At 35.9% G+C, this 25,824-nt stretch overlaps 1 protein-coding gene across 1 annotated transcript in view; it reads right to left on the bottom strand.

Moving 5' to 3' along the window:
• Positions 1-14,412, bottom strand: part of TMPRSS15 (transmembrane serine protease 15) — a 156,545-nt gene extending 142,133 nt beyond the window's left edge. The window contains exons 1-4 of the mRNA XM_040227475.1: positions 14,179-14,412; positions 9,493-9,623; positions 8,923-8,990; positions 1,817-1,968 (exon numbers count right to left, since the gene is read on the bottom strand). Coding sequence (XP_040083409.1) covers positions 1,817-1,968; positions 8,923-8,990; positions 9,493-9,623; positions 14,179-14,323 — 496 coding nt within the window. The 5' untranslated portion in view covers positions 14,324-14,412. The remainder of the gene's footprint in view (positions 1-1,816; positions 1,969-8,922; positions 8,991-9,492; positions 9,624-14,178) is intronic.
• Positions 14,413-25,824: the final 11,412 nt, after the last annotated feature.

Here is a 25,824-nt window from a genome sequence, read left to right on the forward strand (position 1 = left end):
TTTTTATTTAAGAGAGATAATCTAATACCCCCAATCTTGTGGGACCTAGAATCAATGGTTTTGCATGAAACAAATGGATGCCAAAATAATCTGGCACATGATAATATCTATTGAGAACTAAGAACTGTTTAAGCATAAAGTGATTTTCACTTAAAAGATAAAAATAGCTATTTTCTTCACCATTTAACATGTTTAATATTTTTAAAGACACCATGACAGCTATGTTAAAAATAGAGGAAAGCAAACCATATCTTCTGAGAAGCCCTGATCTAATGAATTTGCTTTTATTCAAAACAATATTTATAGTAAGTGGGCTAAGAGGTAGGTCTTCTTCTACTAACTAGATGGTTTATTGCATTATTTCTTCATTACTGCATTGTCTTCTTTGTAAAAGACCTGTAACAGTTTCATAAATATGTGGTAGATTATTAATGAAGAAGATAAAATCAACTTTATAAGAATTTTTCTTAAAGAAGATAATATCTTAATTTTTCCTTGTGTCTGGCTTGACAGTTTACTGTATAAAAATCGTGGTATTATTAACCAATTTTAAAATGTAACAAACTTGAAAATTGACATGATGCAAATAAATATTAAAATGAAATACCAGGCCCATCTGTATCCAAAATCACTTCTCTGTAAACCTTCAGCTAAATATGCTTTTGAATTCAGAAATTTTTAGATGTTAGAAAGCTCATCAATATATAAGTATCCACTTATATGCACACTCTAAGTAGCCTATTGCCAGTTCAAATAGTTTTACTTCAGCATAAGTCAGGATCAATTTGCTCTTAAGCAAATATATAAAGACATGAGTGCTTTGTTTCTTTGATTTTGTAATAGTAGATATAAAATTGCAGACCTCTAGCTGCTTTTTTTTTACAGCAAGGGCTCATCAAGCACAGTTTACTTTTATCCAGTTTCCTGCTTTATCCTGCTATGCCTGTTTAGTGAGACGGCAACTCAAGTTCTTAAGTGCTTCCTCTACTAATGGTTTGGTCTCCTCTGGCACACCTGCTGGAGCAGAGACTATTTTGTTTTTTTGTCTAATTCAAATGGGCTGAAAAATGCTACTAACTATTATTAGCTAGAACAAGTGTTTTTTATATCAACACATTTACCCCTGAAACCAATGCTACTAAACACTATCTTTACTAGTCCCATTTTCCAGAAGAGATAACAAACATACAGAAAACTTTGGTAAATTGCCTTAAATAATGCAGCTATTTAGAGGTAGATTAAGTATTCTAGGGGCTTCCCAGGTGGTGAAGTGGTAAAGAATCCGCCTGCCAATGTAGGAGGTTAAAGAGACTCAGATTCAAACCCTGGGCCAGGAAGGTACCCTAGAGAAGGAAATGGCAACCTACTCCAATACTCTTGCCTGGAAAATTCCATAGACAGAGGAACCGGGTGGGCTACAGTCAATCCATGGTGTTGCAAGAGTCAGACACGACTTGGTGACTAAACAACAACAATATGACTATCAGAAAGTAATGTGTCACTTTCAGATGGAGGGTTCCTGGAAAATCAGTGTTGTGCTTGGCCAGTGCCAAAAGTGTGACTAGGCCCACAAACACTTATGCATGCCAATATTTTCAGAACTTCTTTGGTATTAGATATTTTACAAAGATTTTCACATTGGCATTTTTTTTTTCTAATTTATTTTCTCCATATTTCACTATCCTTATGTAAATGTATTACTCATGCAATAAGACAGGTTCCTAAAAGTCCAGGGTGATCCCACTGCTCCTTTGGTACATAGAATTTTAATTTCATGGCTTATTGATTCAAAGTATCAAATAAGGTTTACAGATACCTGCGATATCAATGCTGTTCAAGTCAATGTGGAAAGTGACCAGTTGGCTGGATTTATTTGCTTCAATGCCTTGAATCAGTTCTTCTTTTACATTTTTATCTGACACCCACTGGACAAAGAGAAGGTCAAATATGACTATAATGCTGCCATTTCTGCAAAGCAAAAAGTGACATAAGAGAAAAAACTCAGCCCTCTTCAAATGATTTGTGTTTGACTCTCTATGGTCATCACCTTGTTAATCCTATCACACTTGTACAAGGAAGGTCATGTCAAGTGTTATCTTTATTTCACAGGTGGAAGAAAGAGAACTTTAACAATGACTGTTTCTACAAGAGCACAAGATATATCCAGAATTAGAACCCATTTTTTTCTCAGTTCCACAGTAGCACACTAATCCCTAGGCCAAACCACAGTCACTTGTGTCAAATTAAACAAAATCACATGATATCATGACATTTATTTCTATTGTACTGTTTGAAAAAATGATTTGTAATTGCATTTTTTATTTTCACAGATGATTTCTAAGTAGGAATAAGTCTAAAGTAGTTACACTGATTTCAGAAAAAAATATTTTCTATGTAGTTTACAAAGGCCTGATAGCAAGCTTATAACAACTGTTAATAAATTATATCTTCTTTTTCTTCTTCATTCTTAATATAAAATGTTGAAATATGTCCTGACTTCAAAGAGCAGAAAGAAGACCAGCATATGTGGGTTACTGGGAAGTTGTGGGCTATACTGTCATTGTCAAGAGTTGGGATTATGTTGGCTATTCATCTCTGACCATGATGTTAGAGTTCAGTTACATGACCCAAGTCATCATCTCTTCTCTCCTCCTCTGAAACCTGCATTTTTAAAGTTTTCCTCACTGGTAATTTGTTTACAGTTTAAAGAATCAAAAAATGAATACATGTTTGGCCCAGTGGAAATGCTACAGAGATTTTTGCTCTCTGGCCTATGTTTCTACGTTGCTACTATGTTTTTAAGGGCTTTCCCGGTGGCTCAGTGGTGAAGAATCCACTAGCAACGCAGAGCCTCGGATTCGATCGTTGGGTCAAGAAGATACCCTGGAGGCGGGCATGGCAGCCCACTCCAGTATTCTTGTCTGGAGAATCTCATGGACAGAGGAGCCTGGTGGCAGAGTTCATAGGGTTGCAAAAGGGTTGGACACGGCTGAAGTGAATGAGCAGGAACAATGTGCTTTTAGGATACAACTGTTTCGAAAACGAACTTTAGCTCTGGTCTTCATTCTGTATGCTTCAGTAAGCTAGGGCTGCTCAGGGTTTACTTGGATCCTTAAGAGGCAGACTAACAGCCTTCTCTGGTGGTACAATGAATAAGAAAATGTCTGCTAATGCAGGGATGTTTCTCAGGTTTGATTTCTGGTCTGGGAAGATTCTACCTGTTGCAGGGCAACTAAGACCTGAGCACGTCAACTATGGAAGCCAGCAAGCATAAAGTGAGAGCCGCAACAAGAAGCCACCAAAATGAGAAGCCTGCATGCCACAACTAAAAATAAATAAAAGCAAAAATGCAACAAAAATAATAAATTAATAAAATAAATAAAAATAGCAAATAAATATAATTAAAAATAACAAAATAATATAATAATATAACAATAATAAAATAAATGGTAATCAACAAAAATAATAAATAAAATAAGTAAAACCAAAGTGCAACCAAAAATATATAAATATCCATTAAAGAGAATGGACTCTTAAAAAAAAAAAAAGGCAGACTAAAGAACCGAATTTTTCATGATATGTTTGCTATTTCTGAAATTTAGTTTACATTCATATCTGTAAGTTAATTAGTTTCTTGAAGGGCTTCATCAACTCCTGAAGTGTTCTTTAAGTATCTGTATGTATACATGTCTTGGTAGCGCCTACAATATATATATAGGTATTCTTTGTTTTTCCTCTCCAAGACTAAATACAGGATCAAAATGTCCCTGAAAGATCACAGTAGATCACCATTTCCCCTAGGTAGGATATTCCTTTTTAGTTTCTGTGCTACTATTCAAGTTCAGAGTTTAGAAGTAATTCCTCTCTATGTAGCTAGTTTTCCATGATTAATGTGAACAGACTGATCAATAATTGCACATTTCTCCTCTATTAAGAATAGAATTTTAAAATGTTAGAATGTTTAACTTTCCAATCATTTGATTAAATAAAATTATCCAAATCTTTTAAATGGCAAGGCAACTTAGTAACTATTTACTAAGTAACAATGTCGCAAATTCACCCACACATGTAATCACCTGCTATCCATGATAAAAGTAGATTTCATCACAGACACTGTTTTTACATACTCCTCCACACTTGTGAATTTTTCTGTGCTGGTCAGTCTCTCTTTTTATTGGAGAATAACGCTCCATTTTCATATAACTTCTGCAACCATTGCTCATGTCAATGATAGTCTTATTCATGAGCATGTAACTAGGACCTGGCCAATGGAATATGAGGTAAAACTGATTGGAAACTTCTAGGAAATGTTTCCATATTTAATGTAATAAAGGCTCATAGTGGACTACTACTCTGTTGTTGATTATTATTATGTCTACATGTAATTGCTGGAACTGTAGCACCTATTGTGGAACCATGAGGCAAGTTATGATTGTCAAGCTACAGATAGCATAATAAAGGATTGAAAACACATACATTTTTGATTGTGTCACAATCATTGTATCACTGAATTAACTTCTTCTGAAACCTACAGATTTCTTGTGATGTTACATGATAATCACTTTTGTTTAGGGTACTTTCAGCCATGTGTTCTCTTAAGTGCTATTTTAAAAATCCTAACAGGCATATAACTCTCAGGTTTCATGATATATTTATTTAAACAGAAGCTTGAGTAAAGGAAAATGACTCTAGTATTTTTCACCTGATGTTGGCCAACACTAATTTTAGCAATAAGGAGACTGAAACTTAGAATCATATGTGTAATTGTGCCTGGAGTTATGTAGCTTACTAGTACCAGATAGAGGAATAAAACCCAGAAACTCTGTGTCCCAGATGTGTTTTGATATAGTTCTGATTCCCCACCCCTCTGCACTGCTATTAACACCATTATGAACTATTTATCAATACAGAAGACAATATAATACATTTGCCTAGATGCAGGTCCAGGTTTTTATTATCTTGCGTAGTTACCAGAACTTTATATCCAAAGAGATGGGGAAAATGGTTGGTTGGAATTGGGATGGTGAATGGATAGTTTATTGCCTTCACACTTTTGGGAAACAGAATCTTCCCTCCTCTTTTTCTCTCCCTCTCTCCCTCCTCTCCTGCTCCTCTAATAGCTCTTCATCTTTTTCTTTTTCTTCTCACTCTTTCTCCATCTTTTCCTCCTCACTCTTTCTCCATCTTTTCCTCCTCTTCTTCCTTCTCTTTTTCCTTGTCTCCTTACCAATCTTTATCCCAGACTTCTTAAATGAAGTGTTAAATGTGGTTAAAATAAAGTGAGAGTGAACAATGTCCGTCTTCAATTCATCATTGCCAACTCATCCTTGGTTGCCCAGCATATAGTTTTAATTCTGATCAAAATAGATTTTTTCTGTTTATGTAACTTTCACAGATTTAATTTCACTTACCACTTCCTTTTATTTTATTTGAATTAGGGAGTAGAAGAGGTAAGGTAATTTTGGCAGAGAGCATACAAATCTGGAATTTTCTTTCACTGAATTGAAAGTAACTGGATTAGTTTATTCTCAGGCATAAAACATCTTTGCATGAAAGATGTGGGGATTTTTTGGTTGTGAATTATAGATTGCATTTAATAATTCATTTACAAGGACAGGAGTTACATATTCTATAGCTACACACAATTGCATTCTTTAAAATTTGTTTCTTATTCAATATAAATATTGAGAAAAGAAAGATATACAGTAGAAATCAGGTAAACCATAATAAACATGTATGCTTCACCTAATAATAAAGTTAAAGCTGTTATATGGTTTAGTAATCATCTCTATCACAGCTGTGAGATTGAATTTATTTATTAAGAAAATGAGAATTCTTCCTTTAGAAAACAAACGAACAAAAAGAAACAATGACCACTTTCATTTCAAAGCCCTTTTTTAGTGGAATATCTGAGTTCATCCTTTTTTTTTAAAAAAAAAAAAAAGATAAATCCTATCATTATACAGAAAGCTTGTGTGCCATAAATCAAACGTTTCTTATCTCTTATTTTCCTTAATGATATTGATAACCTCTAGGATTGCTGAGTAAACAAAAGTCTTTCCTTTCCTAACTTGATGACTTATCTGTGCTCAAAGGGCAAAATAAGCTTCCTATTGCTACAAAGGGTAAACAGCACTTTATTAAAAGAATTAACTCTTAAATGCTCTTTGAGTCAAAGCATTTTCCACAAAGCAGAGTAATAAAAGGCTTCCCAGACATGGGTAGACCATTTGCTTGTCTTGCAGAATAGCTCAACACACACACATACACACATGTACACAAAACTTAATGGTGGAGGAAAGAGTTGATATTAAATAATATTTTTAAAAGGAAGAAAAGATAGATTAATGACTAAGTGTAATATTCTGAGTGTTATAATTTGACCATATACACATGCATAAAGTGTGTGTTTCATTAAATTCAGTAATAAAAAATGAAATAGCCATTTTTAAGAATTTTTAGATGTATTTTTCAGAGTTGATATGGCTACTGTTAGTTGAGAAGTCAGTTATTTCTGTTTCTTGATTTTATCAATCAGTTTAAAGTAAAAATAATTTATAAAAGCAGTTAAGAGTCTGCCACTTATTTCTATAGGCTTCTCTGATGGCTCAGGTGGTAAAGAATCTGCCTAATGGAGACCCGGGTTCGATCCCTGGGTTGGGAAGATCCCCTGGTGAAGTGAATGGCAACTCACTGCAGTATTCTTGCCTGGAGAGTCCCATGGACAGAGGAGCCTGGTAGGCTACACTCCACAGGGTAGTAAAGAGTTGGGCATGACTGAGAAACTAATACTTTCACTTTTTTCTGTAACTGGAATATGTCATTTTATTTCATATTAGTTAAAGTAAACCTAAATGTTTGCTTGTTACTTTCTTTCCTGCTTCTAAATTTCTTTTCTCCTCCTTTTCTTCTCAGTCTCCCAAAGCACCTACCTGTAATTTATCTTACAGACATTTTCATGAAATTCCTTTGCGTTGCATCTTTTAAAAACTCACTCACTTCTGATTTAAAAGTAGTTCAGCTACAACTAGGTGAAAGTTTCTCTATACTGATGAAGTATATTATTTGAGAATTGCTATAAAATATGTATCAAGGTTTAGGCACTATATTGGTCTCCTAGGTAGTTTAAAGGAAGGGAAGGAAATAATTCCTCAGCTCAAATAATTTACAGTTTCAAATATAGTGATTTTACTATCTAGAGAAATGTAAGGTTACTTAATAAATATCAAAGAAAATGCTAGGGTTTTGATAAACTACCAGACCTTATATAAAAGTCTGTATTCAGCAAATTTTCCCAGTTGAGTAAAAACAAAGTTATCCAGCAAGTTGTAAGCAAGAGAAGACAAATAGTTCCATTAGGAAAACTATCCTAATAAACTCTGCACTACATACTGTGCTTAGCATGGATTTCACTGGGCAGAGCCTTATGAAAGTGAGGAAGAACATGGGATTCTGCTCCTTAAAAGCGATAGTTGCTCAGTCGTGTCTGACTTTTTGTGACCCCATGGAATTCTCCAGGCAAGAACACTGGAATGGGTAGCCAGTCTCCTCTCCAGGGGAATCTGTGCCAAACCTTTAAGAACTAAATATTAATTGAAGCTTTAATGCAGATCTCCACACTCAGTCCTCTCTAAAACTGGAAAAGAGAAATCAGTTCCACTTACTCTAAATAGATAATTAACTTAAAGTGAAATAAAATCTTGCATTCATGGCTTTACCTACACAGAATAAATACTGAATAAATATTTTAAAACAATATTTTGAGTAAAATACACAAACAAAAAACACCAGTAAATCTTTCCTGAGAGGCCACATGTCTCCTTCTAGCCCTGAAACTAAGTTATGAAAGAGGTTATTAGAGATCATAAACCCTGGAAAACAGGAGTCAAAGCCTGTGTTGTGGACAGGAATGAAGACAGCAGATGGGGTGGAGTTGACTGGTTACTGAGACTAAGATATCATGAATATGCTATCTGGGATAAAGAATGATATAGATAAATAGATAAGCAGGTGAAAATAGTCTTTTTTTTTTTTTTGTATTTGGTAAAATAAAGCTTTGTGCTTTTGTTCATTTTGTTCCAACAAGAAATGGCAAGGACTAACATTTCCTTCTGCCCATTAACTAATTTGACCTTCTGTCATTGTTCTTCTAAGTATAATCTCTTTTTCTTTGACTTGACCTATCTCTGTTTGGTCCCTGTGAACCAAAGGACTGTTATACAAATGTCAGGACTGTTGTGAAGACCATGTAACAAGTATCTTTGGTGGTAGACTCTCTGGTTTAATTGTTTCTGATCTGAGATAGATTGCGTGAGTGCTCAGTCATGTCTGACTCTTTGAGGCCCTGTGGACTGTAGCCTGTCGGGCTCCCCTGTGCATGGAATTATCCCAGAAAGAATACTGGAGTGGGTTGTCATTTCCTCCTCCATGGAATCTTTCCCACTCAGGGATCAAATTCGCATGTCCTGAGGCTCCTGCAATGGCAGGCAGATTCTTTACTGAGCCACTGGGGAAGCTTAGAAATAAATAAATTAATAAATTAATTAATAAAATAAAGTGATGCTCTTTGTATTCTCCAATGACCTGGAATCCCCTGTGGCTTCCATTGGATATAAGTTAACTGTCAGATTCCTAGACATCTGCATAAAATCAACCTCATTCTTCATGTGTCTCTGAAAGATTTTGTACTCATGTGAAGGAAATATGTTAATATGAGATCAATTATCTAGCATTGTTATTTTCTACCAATATAAAAGTCTATACTGTGCCACTTTTCTCAACCCTCCCAGAAAATGTTGAAAATTTAAAATATTACATTTTCTCCTAAAAATTGTGATGCTCTTTTTACAAATATTAGCAAAGAGATTACTATCTTGTGATTCTCTGCTTTCTATTTATATATAAATTTTGAGCTATACTCACTCAAATCGTAAAACTCTTGAGTTTTTATATTCATTTTTCAGATTACTTGATTGAAAGATATCATCTATCTGAAAGAAAGTTAAAAAGACATTAAATTCAATATTTTATTTATTAAGTAAAACAGTAAACAAATTTAAACAAAATAATTTTTATATTCTTAGAACTATTTTGGGGTACTTTCCTTCTCTGTGATAATACATTTCATATATTTAAGTATCCTAAGCAATTATATTTATTGGCTGATACTTTTAAAAGAGAATAAGATCTATGTGGGTTTCCCTGGCGGCTTTACTCGTAAAGAATCTGCTAGCAATGTAGGAGACCTGGGTTCGATCCCTGGGTTGGGAAGATTTCTGGAGAAGGGAACAGCTACCCACTCCAGTATTCTAGCCTGGAGAATTCCACGGACAGAGGAGCCTGACAGGCTACAGTCCATGGGGTCACAAAGGGTCAGACATGACTGAGTGACTTTCACTTTTATTTTCAAGATCCATGTATCTTTAGCAAGTAGTTAGTGAAATTATGTTATGAAATTTTAACATAAAGAGAGAAAGAGAAAAAGTCTCCTACCATTTGTTGAATGTCAAAAGCAAGAACTTTGAAGTCCACTGAGAGTTTGTCTTGCAAATGAGGATTATAAGTAGCTCCAGATATTATTTTCAATGTCCCTCTGGCTTCATGACTTTTTCCAAATGCTGCATCTAGATGAATTTATAAGAAACAAAACTGAAAATGTGAATGATGAGTAAGAAAACATGCACATTCTGGTTAAGACACAGAAGCAAAGCTCTTACTTGATATGTTGACTCTGGAGTTCTTGCTTTTTCTTTTTAGTATTCCTGTTTCATCATCAGCTGCTTTTATCTTTTAATTTTTTTCTTAGCTATCTAGTTGTTTTAAAAGATTGAAAATTAAAACTTCATCTCTGTCCCATTATAATTTTTTTTCTTTTTTTTGAAAGCTAACCAATTCTGCAAACTTCCAAGTTTTGTTTTGTTTTTGTTTGTTATTGAGATTCGTGTTGGAAGATACAGGAATAATCAACTTCCACCAATTATGGGAACTGATTCAGGGAAACATGGTGAGAAACACACCATTAAAAGTTTTGTAGTTTCTTTCAGATACTTCTTGAACACCTAACATCAAGGGATACTGCTGGTTTTCTACATCTGGATTGCTGTGAGGATTTCAGTGTGTGCATTACTTTGAAGCATAGCTTTGAAACTACTTCTTTAATTCTAATAATTATAAATTTGACATGTATAACCTTTTGCCATTAGATGGGGACAGTCAATATTGGAGAAGTTTTCGACAATGCTGCAGAAAATATTATCTCAGCATGAAAAATATATTTAAAAAAGCTAACAATTTGGGTAGGGGCATGGGAAATAAAATATGCCATTAAGTCCAATACAATACTATTATGTGATTATTTTCCTTGAATGTATGTTCAAAACAAATTGCTTCAGATGAAGCTCATATAATGATGAGATCATTAATAAATGTGCTAATAATGATGCATTGACCTGATATGAGAAGATGCTATTTCTCTTCTTCTTTTTTTTTATTTTTTCAGCTGGGGAAATTGGGGCTTAGACTCACTAAGAAAAATTTTCAGTGTTATAAAAGTGACAGATATGTAATTTGGGCAAAAGATTCACTTCAGTTCAGTCGCTCAGTCATGTCCGACTCTTTGCGACCCCTTGAATCGCAGCACGCCAGGCCTCCCTGTCCATCAACAACTCCTGGAGTTCACTCAGACTCACGTCCATCGAGTCAGTGATGCCATCCAGCCATCTCATCCTCTGTCATCCCCTTCTCCTCCTGCCCCCAATCCCTCCCAGCATCAGAGTCTTTCCCAATGAGTCAACTCTTCGTATGAGGTGGCCAAAGTACTGGAGTTTCAGCTTTAGCATCATTCCTTCCAAAGAAATCCCAGGGCTGATCTTCAGAATGGACTGGTTGGATCTCCTTGCAGTCCAAGGGACTCTCAAGAGTCTTCTCCAACACCACAGTTCAAAAGCATCAATTCTTTGGCACTCAGCTTTCTTCACAATCCAACTCTCACATCCATACATGACCACTGGAAAAACCATAACCTTGACTAGATGGACCTTATCGGCAAAGTAATGTCTCTGCTTTTGAATATGCTATCTAGGTTGGTCATAACTTTTCTTCCGGAGTAAGCGTCTTTTAATTTCATGGCTGCAGTCACCATCTGCAGTGATTTTGGAGCCCCAAAAAATAAAGTCTGACACTGTTTCCTCTGTTTCCCCATCTATTTCCCATGAAGTGATGGGACCGGATGCCATGATCTTCGTTTTTTGAATGTTGAGCTTTAAGCCAACTTTTTCACTCTCCTCTTTCACTTTCATCAAGAGGCTTTTTAGTTCCTCTTCACTTTCTGCCGTAAGGGTGGTGTCATCTGCAAAGGACTGACTGACTTCAAACCTCACGATCTGTCATGCTGTGCTGTGCTTAGTTGCTCAGTCATGTCTGACTCTTTGCAACCCCATGTCGACTGTAACCTGGAAGGCTCCTCTGTCCATGGGGATTCTCCAGGCAAGAATGCCTTTCCCTTCTCCAGGGGGTCTTCTTGACCCAGGGATAGAACCCAGGTCTCCCATATTGTATGCTGCTGCTGCTAATATTGACACAAATCTCTTAGTTCAGAAGAAACTTTAGAATTAATATTTTAAACAATACTCAGAATAATATGTAGATTTGTGTATCTAAAATACAAGGAAAGACTGAGGAACTGTCATGGATTGCCAGAGACTGAAGAAACATGGAAACTAAATACAGTGTACACCCGTGGTGGATTCATGTCAATGTATGGCAAAACCAATACAGAACTGTAAAGTAAAATAAAAAATAAATTAATTAATTAAAAAAAATTAAAATTAAAATTAAAATTAAAATAAATAAATAAATAAATACAACGTAGGAAACTGTACTGAATCTTGAACAAGAAAAGCCATTAGTGGAAAACTGGTGAAATTTGAATAGAATGTTTAGTTAATAGTATTGTAACAATTTTATTAATTTCTTAGTTGTGATAGCTGTATATGTATATACTAGATACTGACATTAGGGGAACTTGTATGAATGTTATAAAATAATTCTACAATTTTTATAAATGTTTGAAATCTAAAGTGATTTCCAGTAAGAGTGTTAAGTATATCCAAGTGTATAGTATGAAATACATTAAAGTAAGTGTAAAGTAAACTAAAGATTGAAGGCAAAATGAGAAAAGGGCAGCAGAGGATGGGTTTTAGAAAGCATCACTGACTCAATGCACATGAACTTGAGCAAGTTCTGGAGACAGTGGAGAACAGGGAAGCCTGGCATGCTATAGTCCATGGGGTCTCAAAGAGTACAACAGGCTTAGCGACTGAAGAACAACAAATATTAAAGTATGTATTGAAAGTGTGTCTTACATCCTGTGGTGTAGTGTTATAGTTTTATTTCAAATCTCTTCTTATATTCAGTTGTTCATGATTAAATCACACTAGCTTTTAAAAGTAATTTTTTTTTTTTTCCTGGTAAAAACTAACTTTTGTATTTTCATCAAGTATGAAACATTCCAACAGACTTCCAAATGATTACATGTCCTTGAAGGTATTCACAGGGCATTTAACACCAAAGTGGTCACTTTTCTAAAAGGCTCAGGGAACTTCTAAACTTTATTTAGTTTTATACTCACAAGCCTTCCTTCTCTTTGTGTATAGCTATAGGAGAAGGCAATGGCAGCCCACTCCAGTAATCTTGCCTGGAAAATCCCATGGACGGAGGAGCCTGGAAGGCTGCAATCCATGGGGTCTCTAAGAGTTGGACACAACTGAGTGACTTCACTTTCACTTTTCACTTTCATGCATTGGAGAAGGAAATGGCAGCCCACTCCAGTGTTCTTGCCTGGAGAATCCCAGGGACGGGGGAGCCTGGTGGGCTGCCGTCTATGGGGTTGCACAGAGTCAGACACGACTGAAGTGACTTAGCATAGTAGTAATATAAACCATGGATTATATTAGAATTCTTTTATAAAACTATAAATCATGTTTATTATTTCTAATTTAAACTTATTTGCTAAGGGAAAAGAACTAACTCAAATGTTGAGAATTTTCTCAGTAAAACCAAAATCACTACCATTAAATGGTTTTAAAGGAATTAATATACCATATAATTCATCATTTTATAAAAATGTGAAAATTTTCTCAGAAAAAATAAATCCAATATTCAAGGTTTTTGCTATGCTAACATTTAAAAAAAATCATATAAATGAATGAATGGTAGAGTGCACATTCTCCAGTTAGAGTATCTAGTTTGTACTACCCGGCAATGCTCCAAATTGAAACAAGTTACCTAAATTCTGCCTCTGGTTTTTCACTTGTAAAATGGGCATAACAATAGCAACTAACTCATAGGTTTGTTGTAACAAGAGAATACATTTGTAGAGCTTTTAAAAGCAGCTGGTACAGGTAATTTGGACTTCCTGGCTGGCTCAGATGGTAAAGAATCTGCCTGAAATGCAGGAGATCTGGATTTGATCCCTGGGTTAGGAAGATCCCTTGGAGAAAGGAATGACTACCGACTCCAGCATTCTTCCCTGGAGAATTCCATGGGCAGAGGAGACTGGTGGGCTACAGTCCATGGGGTCACAAAGAGTTGGACATGACTGGGTGATTTTCACAACACAGGTCATTTAGCTCTAAAGAAGAGTTTCTTTTTCTTATTTATTTATTTTTTCTGTTAATCACAAATTGCTGCTCAGGCACCTTGAGATGTTTATAAATCCACAATCATACCAAGGGTCCCTTATATTGTTATAATTAAAATTGATGTACTAATAAGAATGAAGATATAATTCTCTAGAAATAAGCAATATTTTTTCTTTTAATTGGCCTATTTAGCCACTTCTATAGTCAACAAGGTTTGAATGTGTTTATGATTTAAATTCCATTAGAATAGACCCGAAGACTATGAACCTACTTTGTTATATGTTGAAACTGAGAATCTAATCATTTTTAAATTTTAAATACTTAGTCCCATATTCAAATTCTGAATTAAATTCAAAATTATATACCAACTTAAAAAATTCCTATGATGTGAACTAAGGTGAAGCATCTGGATGCAATAAAAATACCTTGCCAGGAAATCAGTCACAGCAATGGATATAAAATGCTGGCAGGATTCTGGAGACTGAAGTATATATATTCACTTATGAGCACTTTCTGTAGCCAACCTTATGTAACTTACCTTTTTCTGATCCTTGGATTGACAGCCAGGACACTGCAATTAATCCAGCACAGAGTGCCACCAATATGACAAAGAGAGCTGCAAACATGACTTCATAGGTGGTGAGAGAATGGCGCCTTGATGGTACACTTCGCTTTGACCCCATTTTTGGTTTTTGAAGGTTTGCTCCCCTAAGGACTCTGGAAGAGCACAGAAGCTTGCAGCAATTGAAGAGCAGAAACTCTCTAGTTTTCCAAGAAGTTTTGTCAAACAACAAATCTACATTAGTCTTACTAGTCAGTGTATATAAGTGTGTATGCCCCTTTGGCAGCATTACATCTCTATACATTAACTAGCTTTAATCTTTAAGAAGTTAATCTTTAATAAGATATTAGTGAGTACAGAGGTGTTCAGAGCCATAAATGTTAATCACCCAAGCAGGTCAGTGTCAATGTGAATCAAATTAACTGCATGTTGTAAACAAAAATGAAACTTTATCATTTTGAGAACTGGTAGAAGAAATATGAAATTCATGATAGTCAAATTAGTCATTGGGCACACACATGATATTTGTAGTAAGTCCTTAACAGATTAACCTTCTACCCTCTAACTCAGGTCATTATTAAGGCATTTTTCCTGTTTTATGTAGGTTTAGACATTCTAAAGATAACTTTTAAGCACAGATAAATAGCCTAACATATATATTAACACTTACATCTCTCTTCCTACCCTCCCTCTCCCACTTTCTTTCTCTCTCTCTCAATATATATATTGAGAGAATATATGTATATGTATATATACTTATATATACATATATATACATATTTAATTGGGAGCTTCCCTGTTGGCTCAGATGGTAAAGAATCCTTCAGCAATGCAGGAGGCCCAGATTCGACCCCTGGATGGAGAAGGGAATGGCAATCCACTCCAGTATTCTTGCTTGGAGAATTCCATGGACAGAAGAGCCTGGTGAGCTACAGTCCATGGGGGTCACAAAGAGTCAGACATGAAACAATCACAAATTTTGCAATCTTTATTATGTTACCCATCTAAAGTTATGCAATGTAAGGGAGTATTGGTCTAACCTAAAGGAAAGTCCACGTAAACAAGGCATCACATGCCAACATTTTAATGTCCTCACGTAGTTATCAATGAACAAGAGTAACTGCTGTGGGAGGAATTAAGCATTTTTTTCTCTTTTAAGGAAGTATTCTGGGTGGGGAAGACATTACTCACTTGCCTTGAACTTTACTATTTTAAATATCCCAACAATAATGACAGGACAGGTTGAGATAACCACACTCATGATGATAGTTATGTGAAAACCAAGACTGTCCTTTGGTAATAAAAGTACACTTCATCATGAGGCCTTCCATACTTTGAATAACAATTAATTTAGAATTAAAATTAATAAATAAAACCAGACTTGTTCTGAAGTAAGCCAATTTGTTTCTAGTTCTAGCAAGTAAAAATTGTCAGAGGCAAGGAAGTACTAGGTCCAGGGTTAATGTGTTGAAAGTGTGGCATATTATATTGGCTCAAACAAGCAATAACTTATTTGTTTCTTCTTCTTTACTCTTGAATAAAAAGAACCACATGTTGCTCTCTGAAAGCCTTACTAATAAAATGTGGAATATAAATAAATAAAGGTATGTCATGGAATATATTTATATTTTTTATTTAACTGAGTTCATACTAAGTGTTCTTAATCACTTTAAAATACACATGAAATGAAAGAAACCATGGATGGAGTTGGGAGAGCTTCATCTTCATCATGTTCTAGGAGATGATTCTAATGATAGGTGAGACCCTCCTATACAATGGGAGACGTGAGAGGGTCCCCTTGAATTTAGGGAGTCAAGAAGATGGAGATAAATGACTGTTTTCTTCATTATAGCTGTTGCATTGGCAATTGCTTTCAGAAAATCGAGTAGAATTTTCTTTTGACTTTATATAAGGGAAGAAAAAGGTAGCAAAATTAGTTCATGCACCATCCTCCACACAGGGCAGTAATATATTAAACAGAAGGTTGAAAATCATTAATTATATACTTATGGTCAGAAATGAAATCAGCATTCATATTATAATTTTTCCTCAAATTATATGCTTTAAGTGACTATGCTTATTATGTTCAAATAAATGAGTGGAAGAATAGCTTTTCTTTAAAAAGACGTTGATATATGAAGGACAGACTGAAAGAAGACAAACAGGTTAATGTGAAAAGGACAAATTATATGTCTTGAAACTGAAAAAGTTACTAAAATAAAATGGAACTTGTCATGCTATGCTGCGCTTAGTTGCTCAGCCATGTCTGACTCTTTGCGACTCCATGGACTGCAGCCTGCCAGGCTCCTCTGTCCATAGAATTCTCCAGGCAAGAATACTGAAGTGGGTAGCCATGTCCTCCTCCAGGGGGTCTCCTAAACTCAGGGATTTAATAACAGGTCTCCTGTATTGTAGGTATATTCTTTACTATCTGAGCCACCAGGGAAGCCTGAGAATACTGGGGTAGGTAGCCTATCCTTTCTCCAGGGGAACTTCCCAACTCAGAAATCAAACCAGAGTCTCCTGCATTGCATGTGAATTCTTTACCAGCTGAGCTACAAGAAAGAAAGAAAGTGCATTCACTCAGTCATGTCCAACTCTTTGTGATCCTATGGACTGTAGCCTGACAGGCTCCTCCATCCATGGGATTTTCCTGGCAAGAATACTGGAGTGGGTTGCCATTTCCTTCTCCAAGGGATCTTCCCTACCCAGGGATCAAACTCAGGTCTCCCACATTGCAGGTAAACTCTTTACCATCTGAGCCACAGGGAAGTCCCCCAGGCTCCCAGAGAAGCCCAGAACTTGCCATCTCAGATAACAAAACTCATTACTCAGTTATAATAAAGAGTGAGTGATATTGGGCCAAGAGTGAAAAAGTATCTCAGTGGAACAGAATAAGGAATTCACAAGCAACTTGATTCATATATGGAAATTTCATATGTCAAAAAGATAGTCTTACTAATATGTGAAGAAGAATGCTATTTCATAAATAATGCTGGGTCATCAGGTTATTCTTCTAGGGATATAAAATTAGGTCTTTATATCACATCATAAGAAAAATAAATTCCAGGTGGATAAATAAACCGAAAACTACAGAAATTGTCATTTTATTAAAAATGTGAACTAGGAAGAATATTGATAAATTTAACCAATAATAACACAAACTGGATTTTAAACTGAAGACATACAACGAAAGTAAAAATAAAACACAAAGTAGATTGTTTCCTTTTTTTTTTTTTTCTTCATTTTTTACTGTGTATGTTTTTGTTTGGCTACAACAGAACAGAACTGAGGCTAAGATTTTGTATGAGTTTCTCAAATTTATTTGGAAGGTAATCCAAACAAAGTCCATGAAAAGAGCTGGGAAGTGAAAAGTGGGGAACAATAAAGGCAGTAAAACTACGTAATCAAGCCAGAAACCACCGTAGGCTCAGTAATATAATGCTGCTGTGGACTGTGTGAAACAGAGAGAAAAGTCCTCAGGACCACCCCAATTAATGGGCAAGGAAGCAGGGATGTTTATTAACCAAATAGCCTTGCTCACTGGCAGAAAGTAGTTTCTGGGGCTTTAACTCTCCTACTTTCAGCTCACCCTGTGTGTGTATAGAACATTCATGAAAAATTGCTTTCACTTTGCAGAGATGAATGAGAGCACATGTGGGAAGGACCCTTATAGTTTCCAACTGAGAAAATATTTTCAAGAATTCATGGAGAATTTCTGCTAAATAACATTTAAAAGACAAACACCAGGCAATTAACAAAAGCACAAATCCTAACAAATTTTAAAGAAATAAAGCACTAAAACACAAATGTCTATAGGCAGTCAATTTTAGTAGATGGTTAACTTCAATAATAATTATAGAATTCCAATTAAAATAAAAAATGAAATATTATTGACCTCAAATATACTAGCAACACTTAACATCCTTAGTATTGCTAAGCAGTGGCAACTTTTAATTGTGAGAAAGAAAATTAAAATCATACTGAAGAGCAATTTGGTAGTATCTTTTAAAACTAAATATACACATAGAATTTGACTCCCATCTTATAATTATACCTCCTAGAGAAACTCTAACACATGCAGATAATGAGACAATATGACAATATTCATCATGAAACTACCTTAAGCCTCACAAAGTAGAGAGAAACCTTGTGTCCATCAATAGGGAAATGAATTGTACTTTTACACGATAAAATATTATACATGTTACAAGTGTACAAACCGGAACTCTATGTAACAGTTTGGAAATAATCAACAACCTTTTTACATAAAGAAACCAGTTAAACCCCAAGATCTAGCCATGTCTACGAACAGAGAGACAGACAGATAGACAGATAGAAGGTCCTTTTAAATGTTGCTGAATACACATTATTTTCAAGTGATGTGGAACATTCTCCAGGATAGATCAAATACTAGACCAAATACAAAACAAGCCTTATCAAATTTAAGAAGATTGAACTCATATTAAGCATCTTATGAGATGAGCCTAGAGACTGTGAACTAGAAGTCAGCTACAATATGGCACACCTGGAACTAATATGTCATTGTATGTCAAATTATATTTCAATAAAAACAAGAAAGAAGTTGCAGAAGAATATATGCAGCGTTAAACTTTTTTGAAGTAAAAAAAGAAAATAATTTGTTTAGGGATGTAGTTACATGTAATGGAAGTTTACATATGCATGATAAGTTAAAAATTCAATATAATGATTACTTCTAGCTAAGAACGGGATTGGATAGTGTGGGAATGGAATACCAACCAAGGTGTCTTCAACTGTATTTGAATTGTGTTGATTCTCTTAAAATTTTTGAAATAAATTAATGAACCATGTTAACTTGACAAAATTAGATGATTTAATAGTTTTTTTTGCATTATTCCAATATATGTATGGTCTTCCCAGGTGGCTCAGTGGTAAAGAATCTGCCTGTCAATGCAGGAGATGTGGGTTCCATCCCTAGGTTGGGAAGATCCCGTGGAAGAAGAAATGACAACCCACTTCAGTATTCTTGCCTGGAGAAAATCCCATGGACAGAGGAACCTGTTGGGCTGCAGTCCATAAAGAGTCAAACACAACTGAGTATGCACACAATATATGTATGTCTGTGTATGTGTGTGTGTGCACATAGTCATGTTTGATTCTTTGTGACCCCAAGAACTACAGCTCACCAGGCACCTCTGGCCATGGAATTTTTCAGGCAAGAACACTGGAGAGTTTATATATATATATATATGGGCTTCCCTGGTGGCTCAGATGGTAAAGCATCTGCCTACAATGCGCAAGACCTGGGTTCGATCCTTGGGTCGGGAAGATCCTCTGGAGAAGGAAATGGCAACCCACTCCAGTACCCTTGCCTGGAAAATCCCATGGACAGAAGAGTGTGGTAGACTACAGTCCATGAGGTCGCAAAGAGTCGGACATGACTGAGCGACTTTCATTTCATATGGGCTTCCAAGGTAATTCAGCTGGTAAAGAACCTGCCTACCATGCAGGAGACCCTAGTTTGATTCCTGGGTCAGGAAGTTCCCTTGGAGAAAGGATAGGCTACCTAATCCTGTATTCTTGGGCTTCCCTGGTGGCTCCGATGGTTGGGAAAATCTCCTGGGGGAGGGCATGGCACCCCATCCCCATGGTCAGAGAAACCTGACCAGCTACAGTCCATGGGGTCACAAAGAGCTGAATACTACTGAGCAACTAAGCACAGCATATATATATATATATATATATATATATATATATATATATATAATGAGAGGGGAAGCATATGATTGAAGTCTCTGACCCAGAGGGATGATATGGGGAGGGAGGAGGGAGGGGGGTTCAGGATGGGGAACACGTGTACACACGTGGTGGATTCATGTTGATGTATGGCAAAACCAATACAATATTGTAAAGTAATTGGCCTCCAATTAAAATAAATAAATTTAAATTAAAAAATAAATAAAAAATAATCTTCTTTTATTAAAATTTAAAAAAATTTTGTGTTGTTCAATTTACTGGATATCTTATTGGGGGCTGGAGCCCAATTATTTTCGTTGTATTCTCTTAGTAATTTCTTTATATTTATACATTTCTCCTAATTATTACCATATCTGTAAGTTTCTCATATATTTTAATTATATATGATGTTCAATTCTATGCTTTCTGTTCTGTTGTTTCTAATTTATTGATAGTTTGTATAATGCTGTTGATTCAGATTGCAGTTTTCTTAAACAATATTTCTCTTTTAACCACTTCTATGTTTTATTACCTTATTGTTGATTTATTACTATCTTGAACTTATTTTCTTATTAACTTTTTTTTTTAATAAGTAGTACTGTAGAAGAAGTCTGATCACTGAAGAATTTATGCTTTCAAATTGTGGTGCTCAAGAAGACTCTTGAGAGTTCCTTGGACTGTGCGGAGATCAAACCAGTCAATCCTGAAGGAAATCAGTCCTGAATATTAATTGGAAAGTCTGTTGCTAAAGCTGAAGCTCCAATACTCTGTCCACGTGATGTGAAGAGCTGACTCATTGGAAAATGACTCTGACGCTGGGAAAGATTGAAGGCAAAAAGAGAAGAAGGCAGCAGAGGGTGAGATGGTTAGATATCATCACCAAATCAATGAACATGAACTTGAGCAAACCCCAGGAGATAGTGAAAGACAGAGAAACCTGGCATGCTGCAGTCCGTGGGTTGTAAAGAGTTGGACATGATTTAGCAACAGAATAACAACAACAAAACTGTAGAAGACTTTCCTTTGGTTGAAACTGCTTCTAGAGTCAGATTTCTGGACAGTGTTCTATAAATTAGTCTCTTCCCTTCTCCCTTCTTTCCTTCTGAGGTTTATTCGCATGGCTGCCATGCTATTTCTTTTTATTTGGTTTGCTTAGTTTTCTTAGACTCTTTCCCATAGTTTTCCCATAGAGTTGGTGAATTCTCCATGCTTTTGTAGGAGCTACATTTTGAGGACATCATACAATATGCTTTTTTATTTTTTGTAAACTGAGGGGTTGGGAGAAGGTTTTGAGGATGGAGAACAAACTCATAGGAAGCTATCTATTCCATATTTATGACCATTCATATTTCTTTCTCTCCTGCAATTTTGTCAAACAACCTACAACAAAGTTCCCCCTGTACTAATGTGGGGGTTTACTTTGTTTGTGAATGTGTATGAGGTACAGCTGTGCTTTATACTCTTTCCTACAAATTTGTGAATAGCGCTGAGAGATTACAAGGCTCTGTGGTTTCTACTGTCTACACTGAGATGCCCTAGCAGTCAGTAGTCACTAGGGATCACTGTGCTGGGTGCCACGTTGCTTCAGTGTGTCTGACTCTTTGCAACCCCATGGAATGTAGTCCACCAGGCTCCTCTGTCCATGGAATTTTCCAGGCAAGAACACTGGATTGGGTTGCCAGTTCTTTCTCTAGGGGATCTTCCTGACCCAGGGATCAAACCCACGTCTCTTACATCTCCTGTTTTGGAAGACAGGTTCTTTGTCACTACCGCTACTTGGTTCACCAGTTTGACCTGCTTTTCTACAGATTGCAAGATATTAAAAAAAATTAAACTATTTTTAGTTCTCGTCAGCAATACTGGGAGCTTCCCTGATGGTCAGTGGCAAAGAATCCTCTTGCAATGCAGAAGACTCAGGATCCCTGGGTCAGAAAGATCTCCTGGAGGGGGGAAATGACAACCCAGGATTCTTGCTTGGGAAGTCCTATGGACAGAGGAAACTGGTGTGCTCCAGTCCAAAGGGCTGTGGGGAGGATAGGGTTTGTTAGGTAACTAATAGAAAAAGAGAGGCAGGTTGAGCCTCATAATATTCTTGCTATTGGACAAAGTTTTTGCCAGGAACTTTGTTTATTGCTCTTGTCGTGAGTTTGTTTGCTTTGTTTCTGCACCACCCCATCCCCCCTCCCATTGGTGAGTTTCAGCTTATAACTAGTTTATGACTCATTTAATTACATTCTAGAGAAGGGTATGTTAAGTTTCAACTTCATTTCAGACTTTACCCAAAAGTCTATTCAATGTACTTTCAGACCTAAAGACTATACAAATTTTACTCAACTAAAACTATACCTAAACATTAATTTATATATCATATCAAAAGTTCTTGGCTCTGAAAAAGTCCAAAGATACAATATTACTAAGTTCACTTATAGACCATGTTTTCAGCTAAATAGTCTACCAAAAGGTACATCCATGAAAACTGAAAATGAAGAGAATAACACTCCTTTCAATTTATAGTAACCTATTACATCATTTTACAGTCCCATCAACCAGTTGTTGGGTTCCTCTGTTACTTTTAGGCTGATAGTAAAAAGAAATCCCTTAAGTTTTTACATACTGAAATATTCTGTTTAAATTGTAAAACTGCAGTCTTTAAATTGCTAAAAAAAATGTATTTTCCATTCAAAGAAGGGGGCGTGAGGTTATGGAAAATGCACCAGTCTTGTAGACAGTAGGCTCACCTTTATGTAAAGCCATAGACCCTTACCATGCAGTCTGGGGCATTCCACTAAACCTCTTTTTGAGCTTCAGTTTTATTATCTGGAGAAGAGTTATTGACCTTAAAATCAGTCTTATTTCTAAAATTTCCTGAGTTTATGACTTTTATGATGCCTTCCAAAGGAAAGTATATGATTTATGACCCTTCACATTAAAAGTCTTTGTTTCCCAAATTTCTTTCAGAGATTCACCAAAAAATTATCCATGTGAGACAATGTCTTTTCAAACATTTTCTTAAGATCTTTTCCTTCATCTCTCTCACTGACCTTTCATTCTCACTGCTGTTTCTTTTTTATCCTTCTCTTGTCTGAGGACAGTGAAACCCTATTTACTTTCCCTTTGCTAATGCAAATTGTGCGTTGAAGTTCTTCATCCTTTGTTCCTGCTCTGCATGTAGCTTCTTACCTTGCTATATGAAAGTCACTCACACCAAGCCTATCTCCCTAATCTACTTTTGTCTGTAAAATGGATTATGAAACTTTTAAATCAAAGGTATTATACCAGGACATGCTGAACTGCATAACGCTTAACTGTTTCGAAAGAGAACTCTATTCATGACAGCATTGAAAAATAGACTTGTGTTTCAGGAAAGAAAAATATACTAGGCTGGGAGAGATTGGTTTTTCCTAGTAGGGGTTACCACACTTTTTATAGCATTTTAGTTGGTTAGTAGGGAGCTCTGAAAAAATATCAGCATGTTCCTCCCTATAAGCAGCTAGTTTAGGTCATTTTCAAAGAAAGCCCCTATGTACCCAAAATGCTAACCAATTCACAACCCCACAATTTTATATTGTTAAGATGGTCACATCTGTAGCTCAGGCTGGTTTTATCATCTCACCATATTTCTTTTAAACTTTAATCCTCTGAGTTCCTGGAGGTCAAAGATTTTTGGATATTGAAAGGGAATCAGCCTACTTGTCAAATTTTCTCAGTTCCTTTTCATCTAATTGCCCTGCTATCATCACTAAAGTTTTCTATCAAGCATTACTTTTTCCATAGAACAAGTTTTCCACATCAACTTGCTAAAGCAGTTTTCACTGTCCCTGAGTTCCAGAAAGCTCATTTTCTTTTCTTTCCTAACTAAAAAAATAAAGATCCAACTAAGAAATCATCTACTTAAGAAAACTAAAGTTTTCCACCTTGATCCAGATCTAACCTCCCATGTAAAATTCTGCACTTCATTTTCTATGACTATGCCTTTTTAGATGACACTCAAATAAATTCTTTTGGCAATATTTTTACTAAGTAAGTGTAATGCGTGCATGTCAGACTCTTTGCAACTCCATGGACTGTAGCCCGCCAAGCTCCTCTGTCCATGGGATTCTCCAGGCAAGAATTCTGGAGTGAGTTGCCATATCCTCCTCCAAGGGATCTTCTCGAATCAGGGATCGAAACTGTGACTTCCGTATCTCTTGCATTGTAGGCAGATTCTTTACGTCTGAGCCACCAGGGAGTCCCAGGAAATATCAATGCATAGCTTCTTTATATGAATTTTGTTTACTTCTTTTTTATTGAGTGTCAGTTTCTAGATGAAAGTGGTCAGGAATGCAGTTTTCGCTTAAATAATGTAATGTATCCAGAATTGTGTGTTTAATGAATGTTTCTTGCCGCTACTGCTAAGAGGGGATTATACACATTAAAAATAAAATAACTTGCAGTAACCAGGAATGTAGCTTTGATTTTAAGCCACTATGTTAAGATGCAAAGTCAATAATAGAAGCATGAGTTTGGCAAAGTTAGTTAGGCATCAGGAATTAAGCAGGATACATATTTATATATTAACTAAGATTTCTTACATTATGTCATTGGAGAGATTGCATTAAAATAAGAAAAAAATTATGTCAACAAAACTGTAGTGGAGATCACTCTTTCCCTGTTTTCATTTTCTCTTCATCCTTTTAGTCATGGAACTCCCTGAGTTTTCCCTGTGAGCCACGAGCAACAGCCCTTTCAGTTTAGATGTGGCCATGTGATTAATTTCAGGAGAGTAGGGTATGAGAGAAGGTTACATGTGCAACTTCTGGATCATCTCTTTATAGAGACTTGCTAGAATTTTCTCCTTTTTTTCTGAAGGCTAGAAAATGAGGAAAAGTAGTGATCTTGGAAACTCTTAATACTTGAGAATGGCAGAGCCAGTCACATGCCCTGATCCTTTGTGTCTGCACTAATATAGAGAGGAAAACAAACATCTGTGTTATTTAATCAACTTATTACTTCTTTATCTCACTTATACAGTAAACTGTTACTGTGAGTTTTATGAGGAATTTCAATATAATCCATGATATGCTTTTAAAAGATTGTAAAAACATCTTTAGAAAATGTTTCTTTGTTTATTTAAAAGTAAAAATTCTCTAATTATGATATTTTGATAACATTTTTCTTTTCCATGAGTAATTATTCAAGTGTAGGAATGTATTTGTTCTCAACTTAATACACTGCCATTAGAATATTAATTAAAATATCTTATCTATTTTTCCTTAGTTTCTTTAAAAGTTTTTCTAATTCTTATGATTTTACAGTATTTATACTCCATTTTAACTGTTAATTTTCCAGGATATCCTAAATTAAAACTCTGATCATCCTGCTGCTGCTGCTGCTGAGTCTCTTCAGTCGTGTCCGACTCTGTGAGACCCCATAAATGGCAGCCCACCAGGCTCCGCCATCCCTGGGATTCTCCAGGCAAGAACACTGGAGTGGGTTGCCATTTCCTTCTCTAATACATGAAAGTGAAAAGTGAAAATGAAGTCACTCAGTCGGGTCCGACTCTTAGCGACCCCATGGACTGCAGCCTACCAGGCTCCTCCGTCCATGGGATTTTCCAGGCAAGAGTACTGGAGTGGGGTGCCATTGCCTTCTCCGCTGATCATCCTAAATATCTTTTAAATAGTGGACATGTGTGACTGAGTCCCTCTGATTTATCTACGGGCTTCCTTGATAACTCACTTGGGAAATAATCCACCTGCATTGCAGGAGACCTGGTTTGATTCCTAACAGTATAGATTTATCTATACTATTAACAAAGTGAGAATGATACTTTAGTTTGTAAAGTTCTAATATTTAGCCACAATGTGAAATTCTTTGATAAAGTCACAAGCTATTTGCAGCATACTCTAAAGCATTTTAAAAATG

Source organism: Oryx dammah, unplaced genomic scaffold, assembly GCF_014754425.2.
Source record: "Oryx dammah isolate SB20612 unplaced genomic scaffold, SCBI_Odam_1.1 HiC_scaffold_2, whole genome shotgun sequence".
In the NCBI taxonomy this organism is placed as follows: Eukaryota; Metazoa; Chordata; class Mammalia; order Artiodactyla; family Bovidae; genus Oryx; species Oryx dammah.